At 37.9% G+C, this 18066-nt stretch overlaps 1 protein-coding gene across 1 annotated transcript in view; it reads left to right on the forward strand.

Annotated features, from left to right (window-relative positions):
* Pkhd1l1 (PKHD1 like 1) overlaps nucleotides 1-18066 on the forward strand; it is a 133030-nt gene that overhangs the window by 108563 nt on the left and 6401 nt on the right. The window contains 11 exon segments of the mRNA XM_042055713.1: nucleotides 1221-1311; nucleotides 5250-5398; nucleotides 5479-5601; nucleotides 6143-6254; nucleotides 6335-6451; nucleotides 8709-8874; nucleotides 10212-10444; nucleotides 10648-10815; nucleotides 11564-11721; nucleotides 13157-13292; nucleotides 15728-16069. Of these exon segments, the coding sequence (XP_041911647.1) occupies nucleotides 1221-1311; nucleotides 5250-5398; nucleotides 5479-5601; nucleotides 6143-6254; nucleotides 6335-6451; nucleotides 8709-8874; nucleotides 10212-10444; nucleotides 10648-10815; nucleotides 11564-11721; nucleotides 13157-13292; nucleotides 15728-16069 (1795 nt within the window).

Genomic DNA, 18066 nt, shown 5'->3' on the forward strand with positions numbered 1-18066 from the left:
TTGTTGATGATGATGGTGATGTGTGTGTGTGTGTGTGTGTGTGTGTTTGTTTGTTTAGGTTTTTCTACCAATGTTTGTTAGTTTAAACAATTATCTTTCTTTCTTCCCCAACATTACTCATCATTTTCAGGTTCCGTCATGGTGCCTCTGTGCTACTATTAGACTGGGTGTCTGTGGACATTCTAAATGCAAGATTGCTTATGTTTATTAAAGATTATGCATTTTATCCTTATTTCCCATGAAGTTCTTTGCAAATATAGCAGTATATTTTAGCTATAGAGTAAGACTTCAAATGGGAAAATGGAAATTATAAAAGGATTTAGACAAAAGTCAAATTCCTCTTTATTTTAATGACTGTAGTATAGTAAGGGAAATTAATTTTAAAATAGCTGTTTTTGGAAGATGGGATAAGGATTGAGTTTTGTTGCTGTTTTTCTACTAAGTACCTTAAGGAAAAAACCTGAAAACTGAACACAGCATACATGTGTAAGGTAAAAATATTCTTTGCTTCATCTATTTATTGATAAAGTGCAATCAAACATCAATTCCAAATCCGTAAAATTATCTATAAGACTTTTTAAAAAGTTATTACAGTCTAAAAAATAATTGTTTAATGTGCTTCAAATGGTGAAAGAGTTTTTGCTTTTGTTTGTGTTTATTGCTGCTTTGTTGATATTTCTATAATCCACATCTTCATTTTCCATGACTTTGACTCAGCTCATACAGTGAATCACTGTTACTTGAACTAAACAGGTCTATGATGAGAGCAGATGTTGCTAAACTAATCAATATCCCCACGGACTCTTATACTCCATTGTACTGTACTCAGATATCTTTCTTTTAATGAATCAGTTAAATTGACAACAAATTATAACAAAAAATCTTCTGATAATTTTGGACTTTGGCCTGAAGCTTGTAAAACTCTCACCACATCTATGACTAAAATAAGAAGCAACCTCTGTGATGTACCTTTCTAATGAAGAACTTAAGAGCTAAGCGAACTAGCATATAAAGCACCTAGTACAACCTCCAGGAAAATCATAATATGATTTCATTTGTACTAATATTTCATTTGTACTAATATTTGAATGGGATGAGTTATGATAATTAAAGCAAAACACTGAATAAGGATTTTTCCACACATGTTTTCAATACACTTACGTTCCTTGCATAATGGTGTACTAGATTAACCCTAAGCATTTCATCTGTGTCCATGCCAGGTAAACAGAGGGACCAATACAGTCTTGCAGAACAACGTGGTTGCTGGATTTGGAAGAGTAGGATACCGCATTGATGGTGAACCGTGCTCAAGTGAGTCCTTTACCATTTAATTGCTAAAGCTAATGAAAAACTTGTCTGAATCATGAAAATGAGTGATTATCATTTACCATTTTGATGTCTGGTAGCTCCTCCTTTTAAAGACTAAAACAAGGTACACAGTTTCAAAACCATCCAGTCTAACAGACAGATCCACCTGTTGTGTATATTTGTGTGACACTGGGGATTGATGCGGGGTCTTGTGAATCTTGGGCAAGGGCTCTATCCCTGGATCCACTTTGAAGGAAAACTTTTTCTTTCTAGTGTTATCATCCCCAAGTTCCAATGGCCATATCAGTTCTTGACTCAGTGGGTGTTGGAAGAATAATAAACTTGTTCCACTGCCACTTTATCCAATTCAGCATTGCCAAGCACAGACGCATGACCCTGGGAATGTGACAGTGTCTCCCTCCTGATCTAGAAGAATGAATGCCAATAACACATAGTAAAAGCTGCATGCATGGAAAATTCAAAGCACATAAACAGTCTTCAGATACATTGCTCTGCTGCATTCATGATCAATCAAGAACTAAGCAAATAACTATCCTTTTGGCAAGGTTGTAAGGACACGGGGATGTTTACACATTGCTGATTGAAAACGGCCCCTGCATAAGACATCTGACATGATCTACTGACATCAGGTGTTCATTTACCTTTAACTCGGAATATCCATTTCTAGAAACAATGTCTTCTCATATGTAAGGATGGCTTCTAAACAAGGCTATTTATCTTCATCCATCTGTACATGAAAGCCATATTCTGTTCCTTCACAGTTAGATTAATAGAACAAAGATAAAAATTAGAATATTGCCTTTGAAAAACAAGCTGAAAATGATGAAGAAATTTCCAGGATATTTGTAAGTGATAAGTGAAAGATGTTGAACAATATAGACAGTGCTTTTTGTATATTGTTTATATATTATGTTTTGTAGGAGGTAAGAAAATGAAAATGTGTATGGTATTTAAATTTACGTAGATAAACTTTATATTGAGCATACAAAGAGAATTTTTGGATGGCATAAACGAGAGGGCAGGGTGATTGGAATTAATTATTACATAATTTTATATTTTCTTTTCTTTTTAAACATATACATAAATTATTGCCAGATAGTAAAGGAAAATAAGAGCTGGAAAGAGAGACTAATGGGTATAACACTTGTCACACAGGCCTACAGCTCTAAACACAAGGTGGTTAGCTAGTCTATCAAAATCAGCAACTTCTGAGGTCCAGTGACAGATCCTGCCTCAATATAATGGGAAGCGTGATCAAAGGACTATATTCATTGTCACCCTACACACATACATACAGGCACACATAAGAATGTTCACACACACACACTCACACACACACACACACACACACAGACACACACACGGCAGGGGAGGGGGGATAAATGATAAAGTTTCACTGAAACTGAAAAAAATGTTAAAAAAAATGGGTCTTTATCTGAAAAATTTGCCCTTCATTTAGTGTTGCTTTTGTTTCCCTGGAACATTCTTTACAACTTCATTGAGAAGAAATTGTGTATTTACCATAAAGTTCAGCTGCTCTGCTAATATTCTAGTTAATGAGCTAGTTATTTTTAAGATTATATAAATCAATATATTCTGTCAATTCAAAAACAGTTTGATACAAGCCAATTTTATTCTTGCCCAAAATATTTTGAAGAAATAAGACAACTTTATCATTACACTTAACTGATTTCTTTTTTTTTTTTTCAAGAGCAACAAGTGTTCTTTTTTTTTTTTAATTTTTTTTTTATATTTAAAAATTTCCATCTCCTTCCCTCCTCCTCCCCCCTCCCTCCCCTCCTTCTCCCCCTTCTCTCCCCTCCTTCTCCCCCTTCCCTCCCCTCCCTACCACCCATACCTCCCCTCCCTCCCTCTCAAGGCCCAGGAGCCATCAGGGTTCCCCACTCTATGCTAAGACCAAGGTCCTCCCAACTCCCCCCAGGTCCAGGAAGGTGATCGACCAAGCTGAGAAGGCTCCCACAGAGCCCGTCCATGAAGAACAATCAGAGCCCAGAGCCATTGTCCTTTGCTTCTCAGTCAGCCCCCGCTGTTGGCCACACTCAGAGAGACGGGTTTGGTCGCATGATCCATCAGTCCCATTCCAACTGGAGTTGGTGATCTCCCATTAGTTCTGTCCCACCGTTTCCATGAGTGAACGCACCCCTCTCGTTCCTGACTTTCTCCCTCATGTTCTCGCTCCTTCTGCTCCTCATCGGGACCTTGGGAGCTCAGTCCAGTGCTCCAATGTTCTTGATTATGGTCTTATTAGATATTTAAGTCTCCAACAGCTCCAAGTAGCTCTTTTTTCTTTGACATGCAAAGAAAACTTAAAAGTATAATTTTCTAAAGCTTGTATAGTTTTCTCATGACTTTTTGTAGAATCAGAATATAGTCCTTGTATATCAATATTTACTTATAAGGTACAATGATACATGAATTCACTAAACAAGAATGTTTGTAAGAACGCCTATGGGCTGCAGAGATGGCTCAGCAGGGAAAAGCACTTCCTGCTCTCCCAGGGAGCTCAGGCTCAATTCCTAGAACCAGCACTGCAGCTCACAAATGCCGGTAACTCAAATTCCAGGCAATCTGATACCTCCTTCTGGTCTTTGTAGACCCCAGGCACACAAGTGATACACAGACATACATTCAGACAAAACACCTACATACATAAAGTAAAACAGATTTTTCAAACGAATGAGAAAAAATATTAAAACTTAAAAAGGATTTGCATTTATAGCAATGGAAATATAAAACACCAAAGAGGAAACAAAGCTAAAGTTCCTGCAATGTTATCAGTTTCTCCAATCCATTCCCGGCACTGACAGAAGTACAGGGAAGGCACTGGTGGCCTGTGTGGGTCCAAAGAAGGGTCTGTCTCTATCATTATGTAGACACAGGGAATGAGAACAGACTCTTTTGGAGAAACAAACTCAAGCCAAGCCCAGAAAAAAAAAAACAGACATAAAAGGTAGAGCTCAAATGATTACGAAGGAGGGGAGTGAAGGGAAGATGGGAGGTCTCAGAATCAGAGGACCATCAGACCAATAATGACGATAATGTTCTTTATAGCAAGAATTTGTACTTCTTTGGGTTATTTAATTTGATTTAAAAATAATCCTAAATTAGAGATTAGAAGTGTTTACAAACATGGAAACTGAGGTTCAAAGAGATTGGACAGCTTTTCCAAGATCATGTGTATATCAATCCTAAACACATCTAAGGAATACTCTCTGAATTGTGATGGATGAGGCAGAAACAATGACTTCTTCCCTGAAGTTAACTTCCTAGAAGAAAGATACGTCATCAGATTTAACGTGGTAACACCTTAATTGCATTGGAAGAGGACTGACATGTTATTTTAAATTATGTGGTCAGCAGCAAACAGCCTTTTTAAAAAGTGACTCTTTAAAATGATGTGGCTAGGAAACACGAGAGAGAGAGAGAGAGAGAGAGAGAGAGAGAGAGAGAGAGAGAGAGGGAGGGAGGGAGGGAGGGAGGGAGGGAGGGAGGGAGGGAGGGAGGGAGGGAGGGGAATGGAGAGATGAATTTGACACATGCAAGTCATTGTGTTTCAAGCTTATACTTATTTTCATCTAAGCCTCACGCTTTTTCAAATGAAATCCATGCTTGTTTTAAATGGATGCTGTAATTAGGGGAGTTAATAATGTAAGTGGCTATACAATTTGCCAGTGACTCCACAATTATTCAGAGTAATAAAAGGCAAGTTAGATAAAGATAATGCCAAGTCAAAAAAATGAGAGAAAACCCATTAAAATATCATTACATTAAAATGTATATTGAGAAAAATACATACATATATATGTATATATAATATTATTATCTTTAACTAATAGTGATGATTAAAATTACAAAACGTTCCTTGTAACATTAAGTTTCTTGCTGCAAATTTTTTCAAGGTCAGGCTAGTCCCATGGAAAAGTGGTTTGACAATGAAGCCCACGGGGGTCTGTATGGCATCTACATGAATGAGGATGGACTTCCTGGATGTTCTCTTATACAAGGATTTACCGTTTGGTCGTGCTGGGATTATGGAATCTATTTTCAGGTGACTATGATTGAGACAGCGGTGGCTCGTTTTCCGTTATGCTCGTTCTTCGCACTGTCTAACTACAGCTTGTATTACAGACCACAGAGAGTGCACACATCTATAACGTGACTCTGGTGAACAATGGGATGGCCATTTTTCCCATGATCTACATGCCACCATCCGTGTCTCACAAAATTTCTAGTAAAACAGTAAGAATTAAGGTAAGGGGAAAGGATGATATTGAGGAAGAGAATAATGTCCCGAGTGTCTCTCTGATTAGCCCGTGGCTTTGAGGTCACACAGACCCCTTCCTGACCACTCCGCCTTCTCCCCTCACCTCTTCTTATCCACATCACCTGTGACATCACCGCAATTTCATCCTCTCCCTCAAGATGTTTCCTCAAACCGCAGAGATGCTAATGGCATGCCCTCCGCTTTGTATTTCCCCTATTTCTGCAAACGTCCTTATTTCTATCATCATAGAAACAGAACATTTCATTTACTATAATTATATGCATGCATAATATATAATCATGCTTATAAATATTTGCTTGAGAGCAAGCATAATTATTTGCTTTCATTGGAGTCTCATTCCTGTTGCTATCATCGGTCCCAATTTTCGTTCCCTGAGATCTTTGTTTAATGAGCACTTTACTTCTGACATTTTTAGCTTGTTTTTGGTTCTCATACAGTTCAGTATGATTATGCTTCCTTTTAGGAAAAGTGAGAATTAATGCTGTCTCATTTGACTCTTTTTGATAGAATTCATTAATTGTTGGAAGCAGCCCTAAATTTAACTGCTCTGATGTCCTCAGTAATGACAATCCTGATGTGGAACTCACCTCTGCACATCGAAGTTCTAGACCTCCATCAGGTAAAAATTCGGGATCTTCCTGTTGGGTATCATGTATATGTGAATGCAGTTGCTCTTAACCTGTTTCTCTTTGCTAAAAGGTGGGAGAAGTGGGATTTGTTGGCCGACATTTGCTTCAGCTCATAACATGGCACCTCGGAAGCCCCACGCGGGGATCATGAGTTACAATGCAATCAGTGGCCTTCTGGATGTCTCAGGCAAGTTAAATATAGTCTCTCACAAATCTGCTCAATTTCTATAGGAATATGTAAAGCACCTATTAATTAATAATGCTTCATTATCAGGAGAATGTATTTAAGTTGATTTCTGTAGTAATCTATTGAATATGGTCTAATAATTTGTTTTTATTTTATGTGCATTGGTGCTTTCCCTTCATGTATGTCTGTGTGAAGGTGCCAGCTCTCCGGGAACTAGAGTTACAGACAGTTGTAACTGTGGATGTTGGGAATTAAACCCAGGGGCTCTGGAAAAGTGGCCAGTGCTTATAACCTCTGGCCATCTCTCCAGCCCCTGCTGAAAATATTTTTAACATGACAATAAAAGAAATCAGATTTCAAAATCCATTTCAAGCACGGTTCTCTAGTGAAATTGAGACATGTATGTATTGTATGTGTGTAAGATGAATACGAATGAGTATCTGGGTATGAGTGAAAACACATGTGAAGGCTAGTGGAGGATGTTTTTCATCTTCTATCATTTAGTCTTATTGCCTTGAGATATGAAAGCTTGCAGTTTTGGCCGAGCTGGATAGCCAGGAGTCTCACAAGACTTGACTGTCTCTGACCCCTCTGGACATGCACAGCCATGCTTGGCCTATGCCATGGTTCATACTTTATAAACTGAGGTGTTCATACTTGCAGACCAACCACTCTGACACACTGAGCCATCTCCCTAGACTCCTAATGTTTACACATTGAAAAATGATAGTTGGCATTTCTTCTAGAACAAGAGAAAAACACTGGCATAGTGATTTAATATTAAGTTTGCCTACTTTGCAGTAGGGCTTTTGGGTTGCTTCTAATCAAGCAGTTAAGACACTTAGTGCTACCCAAGAGTTTGTGTATGTGTCCTTCTTTCCCAGTTCACTGTGACAACACAGTTGAGACAAACGAAGCTACACCAACCACAGGAGGCATCTGAATTCATTATTTTATTTATAACTTGGGGCCACTTCATCAGTCAACTGTTTAGATCAGACTCCCTAGAAGTAGACTAGGAAGTGGAATTTTTTTGCAAAGTGTTTTGTCCAAAGCATGTTTTCAGGAGAGAAAGCATAAAGGAAAAGGGATAGGAGGAAGTATATAACAGAGTATATGGATTCCCTGAGGTCCAGTGTCCACCTGATCATTCAGACAGCTGTGACGGCCAAATTTCACCCCATATTTTTCCTGGCACTCTTTCTTAATTCCTTTTGGTCAGGGATGGCTATGCCTATATCAGCAGTGATGAGGAGTGTCTATTTCTTAGGGCAAGGGAGACCATAGGAGATCAAGAGAAATTCTATGGGAATGAAACAGCTGTTGCTACTTTGTGGGCAACCCTTGAAGGAAGAACTAGAGTTGAGCTCACTGGCCTAGAAGCTCTAGACAAGGTACAAACAGCATCTATCCCTACATCTGATTTCTATATATCTATGTTATCATTCAATTATTCATACACAGATTTCTTAAGATAAAATATATTTAATAAAAGTAGTAGAGAAACTAAAGAGTTCTGCAAATAACCTTTGAGTTATTGCATTTTAAACCAGATTTTTTAAAAAATAACTCTTTTATTTACTCCAATTGGAGTACATAATATATACAAACAGGTCTAAATAAAACAACAGATCAATTAATTCTTGCTGCATAATAAATCACCCTGAAAACTTGAAAAATTTTCAACAATTAGCCCACAATCAGTGGATTTGCAATATGGACTTTGTTCAGTCAAGTAATCCTTTAGCTATTGTCCCTTAGGCATTTTCATTGAGTGTCCCCTAGTTTGTAGAATGAGTTTTGACTGGCTAGTTCATTAGAAATACCATACTTCTTTCTATAAAACTTGATGTCTGGTGACTATTGCTGGCCACTAGCCATGGTGATGGGAATGATTGAGCCACATATTCCTAGGCTTACTTATGCATTGAAAGTCATAGAATTTCAAGAAGCATCAAGACAACTACCCTTAACATGAAAGCCTCATCCAGATGTCTTCTGATGCCACAATTAACATTGTCCTATGATTTAAACAAAGTGTCAGTGTCAAATTCAGATAAAATGTGGGAGAGAATTACCTGGGTCATTCAGATATTAAGTTGCAATCATCTACTATAAATAAAGGAAGGTGATCTTGTCATACCAGCCCAGAACTCCAGGTTCAAGGCAGCAAGAAAGAATATGTTGGTCAAAATAATTCTGGTCTCACATTGTTCTCCAGGGAAGGGTGATCATTTTTATATTACTTTTGTTTTAGCTTCAACATTTGTTGGCTTTAAGGATGTTTGTTCAGGAGAAACTAATGTGGTATTCATTACTAACCCTTTAAACGAGGATTTACAGCATCCAATCCATGTGAAGAATGTACAGCTGGTTGACACTATCGAGCAATCCAAAGTATTCATACATAGACCTGACATAAGGTATTGTTATGAAAACATATTCTTTATTAACTTCCTGTTCTCTGTCCCCTACTAAACATCTTAAAATGTTACTATATTAAAATAACTGTTACTATCAAGAAACACAAATATTCAGGCTTTAATAATGTAAATTTAAGCATTCTTGGGTGTTTTTACAAACAAGCTTTACTGTATCTATCCTTACCCTGTTTTCCATGCACCATTAGTAGCATCATCATAAATGCAAGGTCCAGGGATGAAGGCTTCATCTGCTTTCCACGTTAATGTTTTTCCATCAGTCATCATTAAGGGATAGGAGATATCTCTGTATCATTTCTTCTTTTTTATCAAGATCTTAAAGTCTTTTGGCTTTAAAAAAATCATGCAGCAACAAACATGCCTTCTTATTTCAAAATGGAAGGATTAGGGCACCATTACAATTAAATCAAAGGGAAACCTAAAATCCATCACTATTAATCAATTCCTGAGCTCAATGAGCAGCACCAAGGGGTCACTAGTTGTATTCTCACTCTGAAGGCCTTGAACTATCACATTTCCTCAGGTCTGCCCTCCACAGCCCATGCAGCTTGTCCTACAGGCTCAGGCTGGCCTCATGCCACTCCTTCTACCATTCTTGGTGAAGATCATGTGGTCTGGGAATCTTCAATATCTTGAGATCTCCGCTGTAGCTCAGGTTGTTCCTTCACCAAAGGCTTCCCTTCAAGTACTCTGACTCTGCCACGTTGGGCCTCATTTCTCTTTTATTATGTTTTATTACCTGTTGTTTTCCAAATGGCCCATCACAGGCACTCCAAAAATGGGCTCAGGTACTGCACAGCAGTTATTCTATTCACAGTAATTATAATTACATAGAAACTTAGAACTAAGACCTTTTCTGATCAGTTAATGTCAAGATATTTCCAAAAAGAATGATTCTACAGATTTGAGGTCATAGAACATTCTATTCCACTCATGATATTTTTATAGGGCAAGAATGGTGAGAAAATTAGCAGAGACTACCAGGCCAACACAGAGATTTCCACCCTGTCACAACAAAATATAGATATCCACCTACAGCATAGATAAATGTTAGTGTATTATGAACAACACACAAAAATCAAATTTATAATTATACAAAATATGGGATAACAACATTGAGTTCTAAGTATATCTCCCACCTGTATAACTTGCCATTTTGAAAGGCTAATAAATCCAGTAGAATGAACTAAACAAACACCATGAAAAAAATCACTCTTCTTTGCAATGCTAATTGCACAGGCTAGTTTGTCCCACTAGAAATTTTGTGAAATAAGACTCAATCAGTGACCTCAGTTGTTCATCTTGCCTTTTCTCCCCAGTAAAGTGAACCCATCTGATTGTGTGGACATGGTTTGTGATGCCAAAAGAAAGTCTTTCCTTAGAGACATGGATGGTTCCTTCCTGGGGAACTCGGGGTCAGTGATCCCTCAGGCAGAATATGAATGGGATGGTAACAGCCGACTGGGCATTGGAGACTATCGAATCCCTAAGGCGATGCTCACCTTTCTGAACGGAAGTAGAATTCCTGTCATGGAGAAAGCACCTCATAAAGGTTTGTTGTTCTAGTAATAGAATGATAATTCTATGATTAAACTTGAAGTTTATGGAATGAAGTTCATTTTTTCAAAAATTGGATGATGAACCAACCAATAACTCGTTGCTTCTGTTTATCGATCCTATAAACAAGATAAGGACAATAGAAAGACATTTTGCAGAGATCTACCATTTCTAAAACATTAATACACATGTTTCTAGGGATTATTAGAGACACGACCTGTCAATACATCCCAGCATGGCAGAGCTATCGGTGTTCTGGAATGGAGTATGCAATGATGGTTATAGAAAGCCTGGATTCTGACACAGAAACACGAAGACTTTCCCCAGTGGCTATCATGAGCAATGGCTATGTTGATCTCATTAATGGTAAGTGTTCTGTGTAAGTGGACTAGTGAATTAGTCAAGCACTTATTTAATGCAGAGAGCTACCTGTAAATTATTTGCATATAAAACCAACAAATACAGAGACTTCTTGGCCTTCCATATTTAAGAAATAACTGTGTGCAAGAGTGAGATTTGACTTAGTGGTTTACCAAATAGGAGATCCAGGATATTTATTCCATTTCTAGTATTTGATGGAATGTTGTATGAAAGGCCACTTGTTGGTTCCCGGCTGTTCAATCCCCCACAGCTCCGAATCAAATGTGTTGTGGAATTTATGGATTGGCTAATAAACAAATGAGCAAGTGGCCAAAAAACATTAATGCATCTTGTTCGGGAATACAAATGTTCATTCTTTGCTGGCAGGCTCTGTCGTAATGAAACAGCTATGCTCTATACATTTCCTAGAAAACAACCCCAGAAAGCTAAGTCTTGACCATAGTGACACATACAGTTCTCTAACACAAATCCTAGCTAACACATTGCCATCTTTTTAATCCCAATCAGTGTGAAAGGAAGGATAATAGTAGCAAGTTGCTTCCCTACCTTACATTTTTAGCCAAAGTTTTGAGAGCCAGCTGGGTAGACAGAGGATAAATAATAGGTTTAGTTGCTGAGCTTGCATCTGAACCAAACCCTTGCAATTTATTTTAAATATATTCTTCACATTTTGTGAGAAATAAACAAGCTCTCAAGAAATAGGAACATGGACTTTGATTTTACATGAATTTAGGCCCACAGGACCATGGTTGGTGTGCTGGGTACACATGCCAAAGAAGACTCTCCCTGTTCCATGGCATAGTGGCCCTGAACAAAATGTATGAGGTTTACTTCACTGGGACCAGTCCTCAGAATCTTCGACTGATGTTGCTTAACGTTGAACATAATAAGGTGAGCCTAGATAGAAACACTGCCATACCGTTCTCATAGTTCCAAACTGCTGACAATTAAGTCTCACTCCTGCCTTCTCTAATTTTGCCATCCTTCTAGCTCGTTTATAAAGATCCATTAGTGTAGTATTGAAAATGCCATTATTCTGGACAGGGTTTCTTTTCTTGAAAGAATACATATGTACCAAACTCCTCCTTCCAATACACATTGATTCCTGAGCTCCATTTATGAGAACTGACTGATATTTATGATAGAGTGACTATCAAGCAAGCCTGAATTTTTAGACTAAAATCATATATGACTTAAAGTAATATATTTGTTTTTCTTATTCTTACATGTTGATATTATGCATATACGTACCAAAAATATACCTTTGGAATGTATGTTTTCAGCATATTATTTTAAATATCTCTGATAGTGTCACATCTTTGCTGTCAGTGTTATTCAGCTGGGAACATTAAATTTATTCAGACTGCTGGTGGGGAAAAGTACTGATCAGTAGTCCCATAATCCAGACTTTCTTTTTTACGTATACAAGACTTTAAAGTCCTAGAATGTTAAGTACAGGAAAATATCTGACCAGATGAAGGAAGGGAACGGAGGAGAAATGAGAGACATCCTTCCTTCTCAGGTGATAACAAGTCCATGGCTTTGCATAACTCAAGATAAAAACATGGGTGTCATTATTGTACCCTCTCACTCTGTTTCATTCCTTACCCAATCCAACCGTGAATTCTGCTGACTTTTCAAACAGCTGGAGTCAGAGGATCTCTTACCAATTCCACTGCTACCACTTAATGAAGCCACTCTTGTCCCTAGAAGTAGGCAACTGCCTACACCTCTTCTTCCTGTGTCTTCTCTTGCTCTCCAGTGGTCTGCTCACCTTGGCCACAGAGGAAATGTTAGGACTCTCCTCTAGCAAATATGAGATTGGTTCCACTCATCTCTGTGTGAACTATTTTTCACAATGACCTACAAGAGCCTATGGGAATCTCCCCATGTTTCAACTGAGTTTTACCAGTCTTCATATCAAAGTTTTGTGAGATAGTTTTCAACATTACAGATTTAATTTTGTGTTCCTATAAAGCAGAACACTGTTAAGTATGTCCCAGCCACTGGCTTCAAAAGTCTCTTTTGTACTTTGTTGTCTTTGAAAGGGACTGTGCCTTCAACTTGTACACGACTTCTCTAATAATTTCTTTCTTATGTTCCATTCTTCTCCTGGGATTTATCAGTTAGAGGTTAATATATCATATCTGCATGAATGGTTAAATGCAAGCATATTTTGAATCTTTTTCCAACATTTGCCCTGAGTTCACAAAAACTTATTATCTTATAAAAGGTGTACATAGTTAGAATACCTTTTTAAGAACTAAATTCTAAGCATTCTGTTCTATTGCTCTAATAAAAACATATAAATGTTTGCTTTTAACAGGCAGTTCTAGTAGGAATTTTCTTTTCTACACTTCAGCGTTTGGATGTCTATGTGAACAATTCACTGGTCTGTCCCAAAAATACAGCATGGAATGCCCAAAAGAAACTCTGCGAAATTGACAGACATCTGAACACAGGTATTTCCTTAGGACATTACACATGTGTGTGTGTGCATGCACGTGCGCGTGTGTGCATGTGTGTGAATATATATATTTTGTTCCTTGTAAACATTTTTTGAAACATTTTATTCTTCTACCATTTCCTTAACCATTGGTGAATAAAGAAGAAAGTACATTTTTTAGTCCCATTCAACAAAAAATTAAGATGTTATCATTCATAAAGTGTTTTGAATGATCCCTGCTGGCTAAACTCTTTACTTGTAGGTGGATTAAGACAAACGCTTTTGTAATGGACATGCTTGTTACTTCCTAAGTTTTTCTTCAATGTGTAGGGTTTAACTGCTCTTGTGTTTAAAAGAGATTTCTCTCAGAATCTTTTGCTTGCCCTCTGCTTTATTTTTGTTCTATGGAGGTCAATTCCTGAAATTGATTCTAGTTATCAGACATATTGTCTAGAAAGCGATCATAATATCGACTTTATTAATTAAATATTACAAAATACACTTGATTTGAATGTAATACACAAAAGGGCTACATTTATCTACATAGTAATATTTGTAAACCAAGAATTATCCCTGTTCATTTAGGGCTTTTTTTTTTTTTTTTTTTTTTTTTTTTTTTTTTTTTTTTTTTTTTTTGGTTTTTCGAGACAGGGTTTCTCTGTGGCTTTGGAGCCTGTCCTGGAACTAGCTCTTAAATAAAACTCTACTGTTGTTGATAGCAAACGTGTTTCATGAGTGGACTTAGATTACTTATCTGTGTGCTTGATCTTGTTCCACTATTACAGAATTGCAAACAACAAACTATAAGCTAGACCTGGAAGTCTGAATGAGTTGTCAATACTCTTTGTCATTTGTAAAACAAGCCTTGTTTTTGATACTAATAAAAGAGCTAAAATTTCCAGAGACATTCTTACATGTCAGACACTCAGCCCTAAGTGCTTTATGTATAAATCCTTGTTACATACCATTATATCCTAGATCAGTGGTTCTCAAACTTTTTGATGCTGTCACCTTTTAATGCAGTTTCTCATGTTGTGGTGACCTCCAGCCATAAAATTATTTTCATTACTACTTCATAACTGTAACTTTGATACTGCTTTGAATCATAATGTAAATACTCTGTGTTTTCTGATGCTCTTGGGTGACCCCAGTGAAAGGAGTGTTCGCTACAAGGGGTGGCGACCCTTAGGTTGTGAATCACAGCCTTAGACAGTAAGAAACATCTGAATAAAGTGAGGCAAAGGGCTGGAACTCAAACCACAGGTTCCTTTTAATAGATTAACAAGACTGTGTATGTGTGTTATCAGTTTGTTTTTTCATAGTATTGCTGGGGTTTTTCTGGTTTTTTGCTTTTTTTTTTTCCTTTTCAGTGCTGATGCTCAAACATGCAATTGCTTCTCTAGCCAAAAATTGAAGTAAAAAAATTGCATTGTTTTTGCAGGATTTCTTCAAAGCTTTAGCACACTGAATACAGAATGCCTTTGTTCCACATGCCTCTCTATTTTTTAAGGTTACCTGAAATGCTCTATTGTCTTGATCTCTATGTCCTTCATGACTGCAGTGACATAAAAAAAGTCAACTAAGACGGATGGCATAGGCGTGTTAACAAGAGTATGAACTCATATCTACTCTGTAGCACGGGGCACATTCTTTAGATTCGCACAATGAAGTACAGCCAGACACTACATGATCTATGCTACCACTGGGCTTACATGGTGAAGATCTGCTGGTTCTTAATTGTGTTGATTCTCTCTGTCTCTGTCTCTGTCTCTGTCTCTGTCTCTGTCTCTCTCTCTCTCTCTCTCTCTCTCTCTCTCTCACACACACACACACACACACACACACACTGTAAAATCCAGTTCATAAAATCCAATTCCCTAGTAGAATTTGTTTTGATTAATCTTAGCTTTTTACAAACTAGCACATCATCCCATTTACATGGCATGAGAGTCCTCTGAGATGTTTTAATAAATCCTTCATTTTATCACATACCTTCTGTCCTCAGTAGAGTGAGAAATATTAACATGTATGTGCTTTCTTAAGAACTGGCATCTCATGCTGAATGAATTAGAAGGCCATTTTAAATTTACACTTTTAAATCACTAAATTCCTTCACCCATGGCATTAAAACTCGGAATATGTAAGTAGTCTTCTATAAGTACAGAATAAATTCCTGGTGCATAGTTTTTGGCTTCTCATTTTTATTGTGATGATAGATAATTCTTTCAGAAATCAATTTTGTATACAATGACTATTAATAGCATTATTTAATGGATTATCACTTTGCAAGTTAGTTTCCTAAGCATTTTGTTTTTAATATGTACGTTTTGTTATGAACATGATATTGTTGAACTTTTTGGAGTTCAAACAAATATTAAATACTGCATGTGGCCATTATGCTAATAGAAATATATTCTGATATTTTTCTATGTTGACCTTTTTTCTTCCTAGAGCAATTCCTTCCTAACCTGGGTTCTGCTGACCCGGGTGAGAACTACTTTGACCGAGTCTATCAGATGCTGTACCTTGTGGTTAAAGGAACCACACCCGTGGAAGTCCACACTGCTACAGTCATCTTTGTTTCTTTTCAATTGCCTGCCATGACAGAAGACGATTTTTTTAGCTCTCACAATCTTGTTAGAAACCTTGCCTTGTTCCTAAAAATATCCAGTGACAAAATCCGTGTCAGCCGAATAATAGGAGGGAGTCTGCGGAGGAGGAGATCCGTGGTACGCACAGTGGAATTAGAGATTGGAGCCGCTCCTGCTTGGTTCTTAAGCAACTCTACTGCAGGTATGGGTAGCCACCTTTGAGATAAAGAAATGTCATTGTCAAGTGTAAAGTCATAAATAAGCCTGCCAGGGCCTGGTTAGCCAGGCCCTAGGGAGCCCTGTTTTCTCTTTGTCTTGAACCCTAAATGCCTACAAACCATTTTACTTCTCTATTTCTATAATAATAACAACTTTGTAATTATGAAGAGCTTGCACATGAATAAATTAAACTAAAGGATCTGACTTAATAGGAGTGACTTAATCTGAGTGCTAAAGGGTCAAAATAGGTTAAAATAGTCAATTAGAAGAGGAAGCTGCCAATGGAACTCTGCTGCTTAGAAGAACATAGGACATCTAGGTTGTAGTGATATTACCTTTATATTTCAATAACTAAAGCTTGCCTGGGGATCAGGAAAGTAAAGCAGCCACAATGGCATACACCTTTAATCCCAGTAGCCACACTAGTTGCCATAAAAACCGGGCAGTGCATGACTTAAATCCCAGACTTGAATACCAGCACTAGAGAGAATTATAAATCAAGAGGAGACAGCTCTCAGACATAGTCTCATTCTGAGATTCCTGGAAGCAGGATCACCATTTCAGACTGAGGTTGAGGTAAGAGCTAGTGGTGGACTGTTTTGCTCTTTGGATCTTCAGGTTGAACCCCAATTTCTCTCTCTGAACGTTTATTGTTCTAGTCTTATGTTGTAGCAATGATTTCTCTGATGTTATCTGCCTCGAGTCATAGCTGACTTCCCTTCTTCAGCTCTGTTCTTCCTTGGATTATATGGCTAATGTCGTGTTTTCAGTGTGACTTAACCTGTAGATTTAATCTAGGAGTTGCAGGGGCCCAGGGTACATAGGCAGATTATTCACCCCTTTGTAGTAATGCCAGTTAGACCCTGATAAATATAAGATAGAGGTCTGAGAACAAGGACCATAGGAACATGAATGTAAAGAAAAGAAAGCCAATGGTGTGTTTACAAAGTACAGTCTAGTGTAGGGTTTCACATCTCAAGAAAAGTTCTGGAACTTGGCCTGGAGTGGATGAATCATGAAAAACATACAGAAATAAGAAGATAAATGTGTACATAGTCATACAGCTGATCCGTAACATCAGGGTATCCAGGATGTAAGCATCGTACAGTATGGCATTCACATAGTGTCAGGCACCCCAGAAAGAGGTAGCAAAGGTGCTGAGGAGACATCTGGGTGGGTGGAGTACTCAGGTCAGAAATTTTCATGTTAAGGTCTTCAGTATTGAGATGGCAATCGGGAGAAATGGAAGAATAGCGCAGCGGAGGTTGCATCTGCCACTGTGCTGAGAGCCAGTGACTATATTTATGTAGCACTGGCCACGGGATGATGCACCTGGGTACATCTCCCCTAGTCCACAGTAGCATTCACACTGCAGAGATCTTAGAGAAGACATCTGGAAGGAGACAGGGGAGAGGGAGGAACCTGAAAGACTCAGCTTGTTTCTGAGACTCTGGGTCATGCAAGGAAGACCTTTTGAAGTGAACTGAAAATTCCCTGAGTGTGGGTTCCAGTGTGTTGTGTAGGCTTGTTGGGCACACCAAGCTTCCTAGTATATTCTTAATGGAAGAAATTCAGTGATTTGAGTCATGAAGGCATGACTTAGAATGTGGAAGATGGCGGATCTTTTAAGCTTCAGGATCTTAATAACATCTTGGTTACGGCAGTTTACCAAAAATCACTCTGACAAAAGTGTATGGAATAAAATAGAATTTAATAAGCCTCATTTTGAGGTGATTTTGACAGTAAGGACAAAAAAAGTTGAAAATTAGTGTATGGTTAAATATGAATTGGTAGGTAAGTGGAGAAGAAAACAAGAATAAGTATCAGACTCTCTCAAAAGGAATACGAAGGTGTGGTTAATAAAGTGGGAGTCATTGTGGAGGTGATTAGTTTAAGAGGAAACCCCAGGTCTGCCCTGAAAGGAAGAGAAAAAGGGAAGAATGTACTGTCTGAAAAGCAACCTTCAAAACTGCCAGAAGT

The sequence above is a fragment of the Arvicola amphibius genome, chromosome 9 (assembly GCF_903992535.2).
Source record: "Arvicola amphibius chromosome 9, mArvAmp1.2, whole genome shotgun sequence".
NCBI classification, from domain to species: domain Eukaryota; kingdom Metazoa; phylum Chordata; class Mammalia; order Rodentia; family Cricetidae; genus Arvicola; species Arvicola amphibius.